The sequence below is a fragment of the Rhinatrema bivittatum genome, chromosome 17 (genome assembly GCF_901001135.1).
Source record: "Rhinatrema bivittatum chromosome 17, aRhiBiv1.1, whole genome shotgun sequence".
NCBI lineage: Eukaryota > Metazoa > Chordata > Amphibia > Gymnophiona > Rhinatrematidae > Rhinatrema > Rhinatrema bivittatum.
In genome coordinates this window covers 15031804-15043938 of record NC_042631.1, presented here as the reverse complement: position 1 = coordinate 15043938, position 12135 = coordinate 15031804, and the positions used below count along the sequence as shown (strand labels likewise).

At 38.0% G+C, this 12135-nt stretch overlaps 1 protein-coding gene across 2 annotated transcripts in view; it reads left to right on the top strand.

Moving 5' to 3' along the window:
* The window catches only part of DCDC1 (doublecortin domain containing 1), a 351456-nt gene that overhangs the window by 36564 nt on the left and 302757 nt on the right, over positions 1-12135 (top strand). For both annotated transcript variants that reach the window (XM_029583130.1, XM_029583129.1), the window contains exon 3: positions 11591-11784. In XM_029583130.1, the coding sequence (XP_029438990.1) occupies positions 11597-11784 (188 nt within the window). In that variant the 5' untranslated portion in view covers positions 11591-11596. The remainder of the gene's footprint in view (positions 1-11590; positions 11785-12135) is intronic.

Below are 12135 nucleotides of genomic sequence, written 5' to 3'. Positions count from 1 at the left end.
GTAATATTAACAAACTCCTTTGCAATGTTTTCTTTTTTCAATTTTTTCATGACTGCAATTATTTTGGACTATTTTTTTCATGATTGATGTTTCAAATTCATCCAGTGACTCCATACTATGGTTACCCCTTAATTTGTCTTTTTCTAAATTTTCTTTATGATTAGGTTAAAAAAATATTTTGTTTCTGGTTTTGTTTGTTCCTTGTCTTTGCAAATATTAACATAATATTCAGCATTTGTGAATTGTAGGTGCTTATGAATAACCCACATTTTTCATTTTATAAAAATGCCCAGGAAAAATGTCTTTTGTCTACAATGGAACAGTCTAAAAGCTGTTTCACTGTGCATGACAAACCTGTACACAGATTACAAACTAGGAGCTTGTCAGTCATCGAGCATAGTTGACCGCTTCTGTGTTCATATTTAAACTCAGTAATTTTATATTAGCAAATATTTAATTGTTTTTATTTCAATATATATCTCATGCACATAACTTGTTCATTGAAACTTTGAAGCAATTCTGGCTAATTTTGTGAATGTACCACTAAATTAATTTAATAACTTTACTAGTAGCATTTTATGGAATATTACATTTTCTTGAACAAAATGAAAATAAACTATGTTTTGAGATATAAGGTCACTTTAGAGGACACTTCATCCAAATTGTATTAAATAACCATTTTTGTTTTTTGAAACAATTAGAAAATCTGGAGAAAGGTGTCAGTTTGTAGTTGTTCCATTTATCAAAGCACAATAAATAAGGATAGAGTTCCAGGAAAATCAAGTCTGTAACTCTGGCCTTGAGTCGGTGAAATTCAGAGGTGTTCTGCCCAGGAGTAAATTCAGAGGTATTCTGCCCAGGAGTAAACCTATACGAGAGACATCCAGATATCCCTGATCCTGTTTTGAATTTCTTAATTGCAGCTTGAGAAAAAAAAAAAGCTATTACTGGCCAAATATTGCCAGATATTCAATCATTGACAAGGTTCAGCAGTTTTTAAAAATGGAGAGCACTTTGAAACAGACATCTTGGTGCTAAAAACATAGCTAGAGTTAGCACTATCAGGCTGCATTTAATAAAGTTGTGCATTTCCTGTCCTAAGAGCGTTCAGAATTATGTATATTCCATCATTGCATAATTATGACTAAACAGAAGGACAAATATAGAATAAAAAAAGATCAAGAAAAACTGTTCACAGATGTTTCTTTCTGCTTAGTTGGGTAAAATGTAAATCTAAAAGGTGCAGTGTTTCCGTGCGTGACATACTTAATCAGTTATAATTTGTGAAATAGTTCATTCAGTGGTTGAAACGCATGTTTGAGAGAGATGTTTATGTGATTGATATTTTAGCTTGAAAAATCTAGATTCTGATGTGTTAGGATTTTCAAATAAAGGGGGGTTGTTTACTAAGCTGAGTTATGCTTTACCACACGGGAAATACATTGATATAGGGTTAATGTACAGAATTTGAGATTCTGCGTGATTTCCATTCCTCCCCCCTCAAATAAAACCCAATGCAACCCAAGTATTAAAATGAGCCAATTTGAATGCAAATCAGATCATTACTAGGGAAATAGTATGCTATTCAAATAATGCAGCTTGCCTTAAAATTTGAAAGCTGCATTATTTAATTGAAAGGAAGTGACTCCTCAAAAGGTGTTGCTTATTTTCCCCCCAGGAGAATCAAGATGATAAGACACGTCTTGATTCTTCTGGGTCTTCTCTTAAAGGAGCTGGTGTGGCTCGCAGATTCTATAACCCCCTCCAGAAGTCAAAAAAACTACTGAGGGTCTCGTAATATCCCCTTCCCTCCCTCACTGCCCATTGTGGTGGTCAAAGTTCTTGAAATTAAAAATACAATTAAAAAAAAAAGTTTCAGTTGAAGTCTTGCCCCTCTTGTGTAGTAAAAATTGCTCCACCCCCTGTACTCCCCTAAAGCACAAACAACCCTGGTGGCTAGTGGTGGACAGAAGGCTCCCCAGGCTTCCAGGCCCAGCTGTACCATTGTTAAAATTCCACTGATGGGCCTCTAGTAACTGAGGCTGGCAGGGGCCATTTTGTCATCGGTTCAGTTTGGTATTGGGGATTAGGGCAGCAACCACAAGTTTTACAGAGTCTTTTTTTTTTTAATTTTTTTAATAACTTTGACTGCCTTGGCGTGCTGGAGAGCAGGGCTGGCATATCCCGGTAGGAGATCTAGGTGGTCGCCTACAGCACCAGCCATTAGGGGAGGGCAAAAAGCAGCCCTGTGGAGCCCGTCCCACTCACGGCCGAGAGGAGTAGAGTCTCGGTAGGCCGCAAGTGGCAGAGATTCGGTGAGCTGCGAGCAGCACCTCTGTTTTGGTGTGTGAGTGAAAGGGGGACTGTGTGTGTATGAGAAAGCAATGGTATTAGTGACAGAGAGGGAGCCTGAGACAAAGAACCTAAGTGTGTGTAAGAGAGGGGGCCTGTCTGAGTGACCGGGGGGGTGGAAGGAGAACAGGCACAAGGCAGAAGGTTTGCTTAGGGCGCTTAATTACCCTTGCACCAGCCCTGCTGGAGAGTAGAAGGGGCCTCATGAGAACCCCCCCCCCCCCCACCACCAATTTTACCACTCTAGTGAAGGGGAGTAGTGGGGGCTTCATGGCCTCTTTAAATGATGGTGGCCCTGGGATGTGGGTACCACCTTTGCACAGGACTCCTTTCGGGCTGCTTGGCTGTGATATTTTCTCTGGAAGTGTTTTACTGCTGGTAAAAATACCACAGGATTCACAGAACTGCAATACACGATACCAAAGGAGCAGCAGTTACTACCCTTGATAGAAGGCTTGGTGCTAACCAACATAGAGCAACAGTTACTCTCCTAAAAATAAAATTGCTGGGCGGACTAGATGAATTACTTTTGGTCTTTATTTGCTATCATTTACTATGTTACTATGTAATCCTGCGCTATCTTCCCCTCCGGGGGAAATATACCATAGCTTAATAAATGACATAGTCACGTTTTCAGTGCTGCATCTAAGTCCCATGTAATATTTCTAAACCTAGACATATGGAGGATAATTTGCAAACCCATTGACACAGGTAAATTGTCATGGCTGAAAGTGGCCATCCACAAAATATCTAAAAGTATGCATGGGTTCACAATGGGGTAGATTTTAAAAGGGGCGCGCGGGGAGTAGATTTGTTCGCGCAGCCTGGCGCGAACAAATCTACTCCCGATTTTATAACATGCGCGCGCAGCCGTGTCAGGAAGTAGTCAGAGTGTGGAACAGGGTCTGGGCAATAACCTTAACGGACACTTACATGGCAGTGAAAGAAAACATCCTAGCAGACAAGACTAGACTTTCCACTAGTGGTCCATAAATTAAGGTAAAGAGATTCTTTCTCGAGTGAGTGCTATTCAAGAAGATGATCTGTTTGCAATAGTCCTGAAAAGGAACGTAACAGTCCTCTTCCCCAAGAGAAGGTCAGAAGGCAGACTAGCAGCAGACATTTTCTGTCTTCACTGGCAAAAGGGGGCAGGTCTTCTGTATGTGTATTCTTCTATATATCTGGTGCAATATGTTGGTCAACTCTCCCTACCCCCCCACCAAACACACACACACTCCTCAGGGATGAGATAAGGAAGCAAAAGAAGGTAGAGCCTTAACAAGCAGCAGGATGTGAGGCCAGAAGGAACAGACAAGCCTTGTTGGTACAATGACTCGCTTGGTTCCTGACTCCTGTCCTAGTACTTATGGCTTGTCAGTGGCTGCACCACTCTAATCCATTTTCCCAGCCACTAGATGCCAGTCGACTTGAGACCTCTTCTTGGTAATGAGGTATACAAGAACATTGCCCTGAGAATACCAAAAACTTGGTTGCACCCTGATAATTACTGCAAATTAATTAGTTTTGTGGTGTTTTTTTCTGTGCTTTTTTAAAACCTGTTACTACTTTGTTACCTGTTTATTGTAAAGCCTGTTGCTGCTTTGTTACCTGTAAACCGAGGTGATGTTCGCAACGTAACTTGGTATATAAAAATGCCCAAATAAAATAAAAATAAATTGGTGCAACAATTCAAGTGTACATGTATCCAACCCAGCTTCCTCCCAATGGGAGTTATTCTTATTCCAGTTGTACAAATTAGTTATTTAACTGTTATAAACAACTGAAAAACAGCTGTTCCAGCAACTCACATGAAACATCCACATGTTCTAAAGTTTTCTTAGAAAGCTCTAGAAGAGTTCTTGCAAATTGATATGCAACTCAGGTCATGTGATCTATCAGTGTGACTCATTGAACTGCTGTCATCAGAGAATAACAATTATAGGTAATCAATTTCTTTTTAGCAGCACTCTCAGCTGGGGCTAGTCTGAACAGGAACTTAGATCAGGAATTTAACTCAGGTCCACTTGACCATACAAAACAGTAATTACTATGTCATCAGACTGGCTTCTCTACTTTACATGTAGTGTATATATTTATTTATTTATTTAATGGTTTTATATACCTACATTAATCAATGATATCACTTCAGTTAATAGTAAATAATAAACTACGCTTAAGATGTGTTTGACAAGAAACAGGAGAACAAATATATGCAATGCCATGAGCAATGTATATGACATAGTGATTAACTATAAAAGGATATATGAAGGTTCAAGTTAACTATATATGGAAATAAAAGGGTACAGGGAAACCTTCAGTTGGGAAGATTAATTAAAGATGGAAATATGAATGCATGAGGGGGGAGCTATATTCACTATATACACAGCACAAAAATTAGTAACAAGATTGCTTCATGTATACAAAGATTCAAGTATATTAGGGGAAGGTTATCAAGTACTTGCAAGGTTGCTTGCATTATACTGAGTAATTTGGGGAAGATGCATGCATTATACTATGGAATTTGGGAGAGTTGAACATGTATCAAGGAAATAGGAACTCGGAAATGTATGGGAACATTGAACAAAAGGATCTAGGAAATGTATGGGAAAATTGAACAAGTATCAAGGATATATTATCAAGGATATGTAGAGAAAGTAAATGTAGAAAGTAGACATCTGATGGAGGTAGGAACAGGGGGGGGGGTTTGGGGGCACAAGGTGTAATGTGGCTAGACTGGTAGTGTTAGGTGTAAGCTTGTGTGGCTAGACTGGGTAGTGTTAGGTGTATGCTTGTGTGAACAGCCACGTCTCTAGTTTTTGCTTGAACATTTTTTGGCAGTCCTCCTGGTGTAGATCTACTGGCATTGTGTTCCATAAGGCGGGGCTGGCTATGGAGAGCGCGTGTGCTCTTGTGAAGGCCAGGTTAGTGTTTTTGGGGGAGGGTGTACGGATGGTGTACGGATTGGTTTCTGGTTGGTTTACTTGACTTGTGGAGTTTCAGTGAGTCGTTGAACCAATTCACCTCAGGATTATGAAGAGCCTTATGTATGATAGAGAGTGTCTTATATTGGATTCTGGATGCAATTGGGAGCCAGTGTAATTCTTTTAGTACGGGTGTTATGTGTTCATTTCTGCACGTGTTAGTAAGGATCCCGGCAGCTGTGTTTCGTAATATTTGGAGTGTGTGGATGGAGTGTTTGGGTAAACCTAGGAAGAGTGAATTATAGTAATCGATTATAGAAAATATTGTAGTTTGAAGTGCTGTACGAAAATCAGGAGGGTGGAGTAAAGGTTTTAATTTCTTAAGGGTGTGCAATTTATAGAAACACCCTTTCAATGTGGCATTAATGAATTTCTTGAGGTTAATTTGATTATTAAGGATGACCCCTAGATCTCGTACCTGTTGAGAGAAAGAGATTGGTGGTGAATAGGGAGTGAAGCAGGGGAAGGGTGTAGGGGTGACTTTGAGATGAAATAAGTATGATTTCAGTTTTTGCTGTGTTAAGGGCAAGGTGAATGTTGGTTAGGAGCTTGTTGATTTAAAGTAGTGTGGATTTCCAGATGTCCATGGCTTTAGGAAGTGTGTCAGATACTGGAATAAGTATCTGCACGCCATCTGCATAAATATAGTGGGGAAGCTTGCGGTTGGATAGGAGGTGACAGAGTGGTAGGATGTAAATGTTGAAGAGGGTGGAAGACAAGGAGGAACCTTGTGGGACTCTTTGGTCGAGGGGTATTGCTTTGGACTCATGATTTCCGATTTTGACTTTGAAGTTTCGATTACTGAGATAGGAATTAAACCAACACATGTTATTCCAATTTCATTCAGTCGCTGTAGGAGGATATTGTGGCTGATGGTGTCAAAAGCTGAGGATATGTCTAAGAAGGCTAGGATATACTCTTGTCCTTTATCAAGGCCTTTAATAAGTAGGTCTGACAGGGAAAGGAGGAGGGTTTCCGTGTTATGGAGTTTCCAGAATCCATACTGTGAGAGGGCAAGGAGTTGATGGTTATCAAGGTATTCTGTGAGTTGCTTATTGATTGTTTTTCAAGGATTTTTGAGATGAATGGAAGGTTTGAGATAGGGTGGTAATTAGACAGGTTGGTGGGGTCGAGCTTCGGTTTCTTCAGTATTGGCTTGACAATAGCTTGTTTGAGGGGGTTGGGTACAAGGCCTGAAGTGATGGAGGCATTTATAATGTTGGCTATGGGTTGGGCGATTTAAATTAGGGATAGAGAGGGGAGGTGTTTTGTAGGGATTGTGTCTGAGGGGTGGGAGGAAGGTCTGGCTTTCTTAATAAATGATTCAATTTCAAGCTCAGTGGTGTATTCTAAGGAGTTAAGGTCTTTGGGGAGGTGTTTTGGGAGGGCCGGGTAGACTTCTTGTAAGGTTTGGATTGATGAAGAGGTGGGGAGGAATCGGGTAAGCAGTTTGTTGATTTTGTCTTGGAAGTAAGTAGCGAGTTTTTCACATTTGGTTTTGGCTACTTCTTCCAGAATATCTGGGGGTGCTGATCTGGTTAGCATGGCAACGTAGTCATAGAGTGCTCGTGGATTGTATTGAAATTGGTGTATTCTAGAAGAATAGAAATCCCTTTTGACATTGTTTAAACTTTCTCTGTAGCAGTGTAGAGAGGATTTGAATCATGCCAGGAGAGTGGGGGTCGGATCTTGAACAGTGGCATGAGAAACTAATTTTGTAACTGCAGTCTTCATTCACATTGATTACCAAGTCAAACAGGGATATGGAATGTCATAAAAACATTATAAAATGTAACTGCACCTTTTTTAATTAAAATGATTAAACATGAGCATGTGTCTCAACAAAATACTAATTTAAATAGCAAATGGAAAAATCTAGTAGTTAAAACATTACGGTACTGCTCTGTTCAATGAGATATTTGTCTTATAGTTTGTGCTAGATTACATCCACAGTTGCTAGCCCACTTATTAATCACACTAATTATACAAATAATAATTGCAGTATGGGATTTGCATGCTTTTTTTTCTCTTTATAGTATAGAGAAGTTTTGTTGATTGCATACTAGTATGTTATTAAAACATGTGATTTTCATAGTAATACATGTTTTAATAACATGTGGGGATAGAGGGGGCTCCACTTTAACCAGAGTGCAACCAGGCTGCTGGAGGTAGAGAGAGAGAGCAGCTTTTAAACTAGATGATGGGGGAAAGTCGACAGTAGCTCAAATGCGCATGATTCGGAATGTTGCATCTTTGAAGGATGCTAAGAGAGCAAAGAAACCAGGGTATCGCAGTAGAGAGGTTGCAAAAAATGCTGAAGTAGACCAGGCTCTTTTAAGTAAAGAGCACACAGAGCAGAAAGATTCTAAATTACCCCTGTTAACTGATAAGCAGATTGTTAATACAAAAAAACCCATACTTTGAAATGTCTCTATACAAATGCTAGAAGTCTAAAAAAAATAGGAGAGTTAGTGTATAGCACTAGATGAATAGGTTGATGTAATTGACATCTTAAAGACCTGGGGAAAGGGTATAAATGATGTCAAAATGATAGGATGGATCAAATTGATGGAATGGTGGCACTATAAATAAAAAATGGCATTGAATCAAACAGGAAAGAAGTTTTGCAGGAAACAAATTGCAATGTTGAATCCTTATGAATAGAAGTTCCAGGTGAAAAGGGGAATAAAATAGCAGTAGGGGGTATATTATCATTCACCTGGCCAGAATGAACAAACACACAATGAAACGCTAAGAGAAATTAGGGAAGCTAACAAAATCAGTAGCACAATAATAATAGGTGATTTCAATTACCCCAGTTTTGACTGGGTGAATGTCACATCAGGACATGCTAGAGAGGTAAAGTTCCTGGATGAAATAAATGACTGCTTCAAGAACCACCAACAAGGGAAACTATTTTAGACCTAATCCTTAGTGGAACACAGGATTTGGTGTGAGAGGTAACAGTATTGAATCCGCTTAGCAATAGTGATCACAGCATGATTAAATTTGAATTAATAACTGGAGGGAGGATACTAAACAAATTGCTTTTAACTTTCAGAAGGGGGGATTATGATAAAATGAGGAAAATGATTAGGAAAATATTTTTTACTCAATGCATAATTAAGCTCTGGAATTCATTTCCAAAGGATGTGGTGAAAGCTATTAGTATAGTTGCATTTTAAAAAAAGGCTAGACAAGTTCCTGGAGGAAGCATTATTAAAGTGGAATTGCAGAGAAATTCTCTTCTTATCCCTGGGATAAGGTACATGGAATTTATCTATCCCTTGGGATCCTGTCCGGTACTTGTACTTGTGATCTGGATTGTGCCACTGTTGGATGGGCTTTTGGTCTCACCCAGTATGGCAAATCCTATGTAGTTATGTACTGATTGTCAACATATAAGGATTTATTGATGCAGTTGTTGCAACATAGTAAATGGTAGCAGATAAAGACTCAAATAGTCATCCATTCTACCCAGAAAGGTAGGTGTTTAGGGTTGTAACTGCTGTTCAGTGCAGGTTACTCCCATGCCTTTTGTTGAGGGTAGGAACTGATAAACTGTATAGGTTACTCTCTTGCCACTTAAAATGTATTTGCTGATTTCACTAACTTTAGAACAAAATGGGCAAATTGGTCTTTTTTTCACAAAACCAACATGCAGCTGCCCACCTATGCTTTATTTGTTCAAAAAACTTGATATGGACAATCAGATGGATAAATTTAGATTTTTTTTTTTTAGGAAATAAAACCCTGGTTTAATATATCATAAAGTTATTCAAAAAGACAGATAAATCAAAAAAATGTAAATCATTCTGAAAAAGTATAGTAAAATGATACATATGCTGCATATACTTTGATTTCTATGGTATGTTGTTATTTTGAGCAAATATAAGTTTTCTTTAGGTTAGCATAAAATTGTCTAAAAGAACAAAGGCTCCAGACAAGATGTCAAACATTCCTTTTCTCCTACAATGAAGTCTTACTTAGCACCCAGTGTAATAAGGGAAGCTAAGTCAGCACACAGTTTGTTTAATGCATCTGCTAAAAAAATTTTTTTAACTCCCAATGAAGTAAGTTAATAGTATGTTAATGTTTCGGGAGCTAATAAGAGCGCTGACTTGCACAATATGCAGACAAACTCGAGTTAAAATGTGCGCTCAGCCTTTTGCATAAGCTGAGCACACATACAAGTGGGAAACATAAGAAATTGCCATGCTGGGTCAGACCAAGGGTCCATGAAGCCCAGCATCCTGTTTCCAACCACAAGAACCTGGCAATTACCCAAAACACCCAAACACCAAGAACGTGGCAATTACCCAAACACCAAGAAGATCCCATGCTACTGATGCAATTAATAGTAGTGGCTATTCCCTAAGTAAATTTGATTAATAGCAGTTAATGGACTTCTCCTCCAAGAACTTATCCAAACCTTTTTTGAACCCAGCTACACTAAGGGCCTCATTTTCCAATATCGCATTGGTATCGCATATGATACCAAAAAGGGGCGTACCTTATGTTAATAAGCATGTGTATCGCAAATTGCGATAACAGCTATGCAAAACGCTCTTAGCGCAAGTTGCACTATTAACCCAATTTGGGCTACATTGCCCAATTGGGGGCCACTTTCACATTCAACATGAGACGTACGAACAGAACAGTGGTCTCTTGTGAAGATTTGCTGGCCTTTGGAGTGAGGAAACTCACTCCAAGATGAGATTTGGGCAATGTTCTCTCCACCTAGCTTGTTGTTGCCCAGGTAGAGTGTCCATCAAGCTAGGTGGAGAGAACATTGCCCAAATCTCATCTTGGAGTGAGTTTCCTCAATCACCAGTCTTATAACCTCTTATTTTTAACTGATTTTACTTAAAATCCTTTTCTTCAATCTTCTATGAGTTTTTTAATCAATAATGAAGCCACTCTACAGGTGTATCTTTCCAGACTTAAATCAATTTGACTTGAGTGGCATTTTACACTTTAAGATTCAAAAACATGTGTGTATGAAAAACTCCTAAACAAGAGACTTAAGCGTCTTAACAGCATCGTGTGTTCAGCTGTAATGCCCAACTTTCAATTGCTCTCTAAGAACGGAGATATAAATACCTTCAATGCGTTCTTGATTCTTATGTTTATCCCGACAAATACAAGAATCGATAAAGCACTTATCTTGCAACTTGCTCCAGATTTCTGTTCTTCTTAGCAAGAGTGTACCTTGTAAAACAATATATTTCCTCAGCCAACGTTGTCAACGTTTCGTTAACGTTGCATCAGGGCAGGTTCTACAATATGAGGAACAACTGCGTTTAACTCACAACGTGTTTTTATAACATCAACTCCAAAATTACATCAAGATTAATTTTATCTATTGCAGTTATAGTATAGTTAAAGTATAGCAGTGAGTATTGCTGACAAAAATTGACTGCAATAGATAAAATGAATCTGATTACAGCTGAACACACGATGCTGTTAAGACACTTAAGTCTCTTGTTTAGGAGTTTTTCATACACACAACAAGTTTTTGAATCTTAAAGTGTAAAATGCCACTCAAGTCAAACTGATTTAAGTCTGGAAAGATACACCTATAGAATGGCTTCATTATTGATTAAAACTCATAGAAGATTGAAGAAAAGGATTTTAAGTAAAATCAGTTAAAAATAAGAGGTTATAAGACCGGTGACTGCAACAACTGGCTATCTAGATTCTGTAAAATCAGATTCTTTACCAGTACTTAGGTCTTTCCCTCTAAATTAAAAAATAAATATAAAAAAAGAAAAAATTGTTTTGGTGATAATAAAGGGAAATATTTTAATTGTTCAACAAAACTTCACATATATTAGGTAGAGACTTATATGAACAAATTATTGATTTGTATTAACTAGTCATTGTTTTTTTATCAATTAGAAATTAGTTATTCCCTGAATTTTCAGAGATCGCTATTGTGGGTAAACCTATGTGTTTTGCTGAGCGCATGCTATTGCATCGGGCCCTTAGCTTGAACTCTTGGTTACAGGCCTATAAGTTCATTTTTTTTTTTTTTTTTTAATATGTAATAGGTATTTGGTGCATGGCTATCTCCAAGTTTGACATACTTGCAGGATGGCTGTTACCATACTTAATTGCAAAGATAACAAAATGCTAATTAAATAGCTGTATCATGTAACTGAATTATAGAGAGATTACTTTTCTATTTTTAGCAAGTAACAAGAGCTTCTAAATAATGATGAATAGTTTTAATACAATTTATTTTATTTCTTTAGTAGGCAATGGCTAACCACAGGAGGCCTGTAAGTACAAGATCATCCAGCAGTCAAAGCTCTGGAGCAACTCTAAGAAGTGATACTTTCTTCAGTTCACCAGTACAATCACTACTGAGCAATTTAGAAGATGTATTAGTGAGAGGATGCTTGAATGAAGTCAACAAATCTTCAAGTCAATCTTTCTATATGCCAAAGTAAGGAATTCAGTCTTGTTTAATAGGTGTAGGAAGAATCATTCAAATTTGTGACTTGAAGCAATTTCTAGCAGAAAAATATATGGCAAGTTTTTGTATCCTGTGTTTAAAAATCATGGCTTAGAAATCTTACGTAGCTCAGAAGAAATGAATAATTTCCCTTTGTGCTGAATCCACTTGAAATCATACAGTATAGTTTCAGCAAGACCCATAGCTTTCTGGATATACAGCATCACTCTTCTGATATCACAATGACATTTGTTGTTTACCATCTGAAATGAGACAAAAAAAAATCATTTTGAGCTAAATCATTTTAGTGTGTGCTAAATGGTTTTAGCATTGGTCCACAGC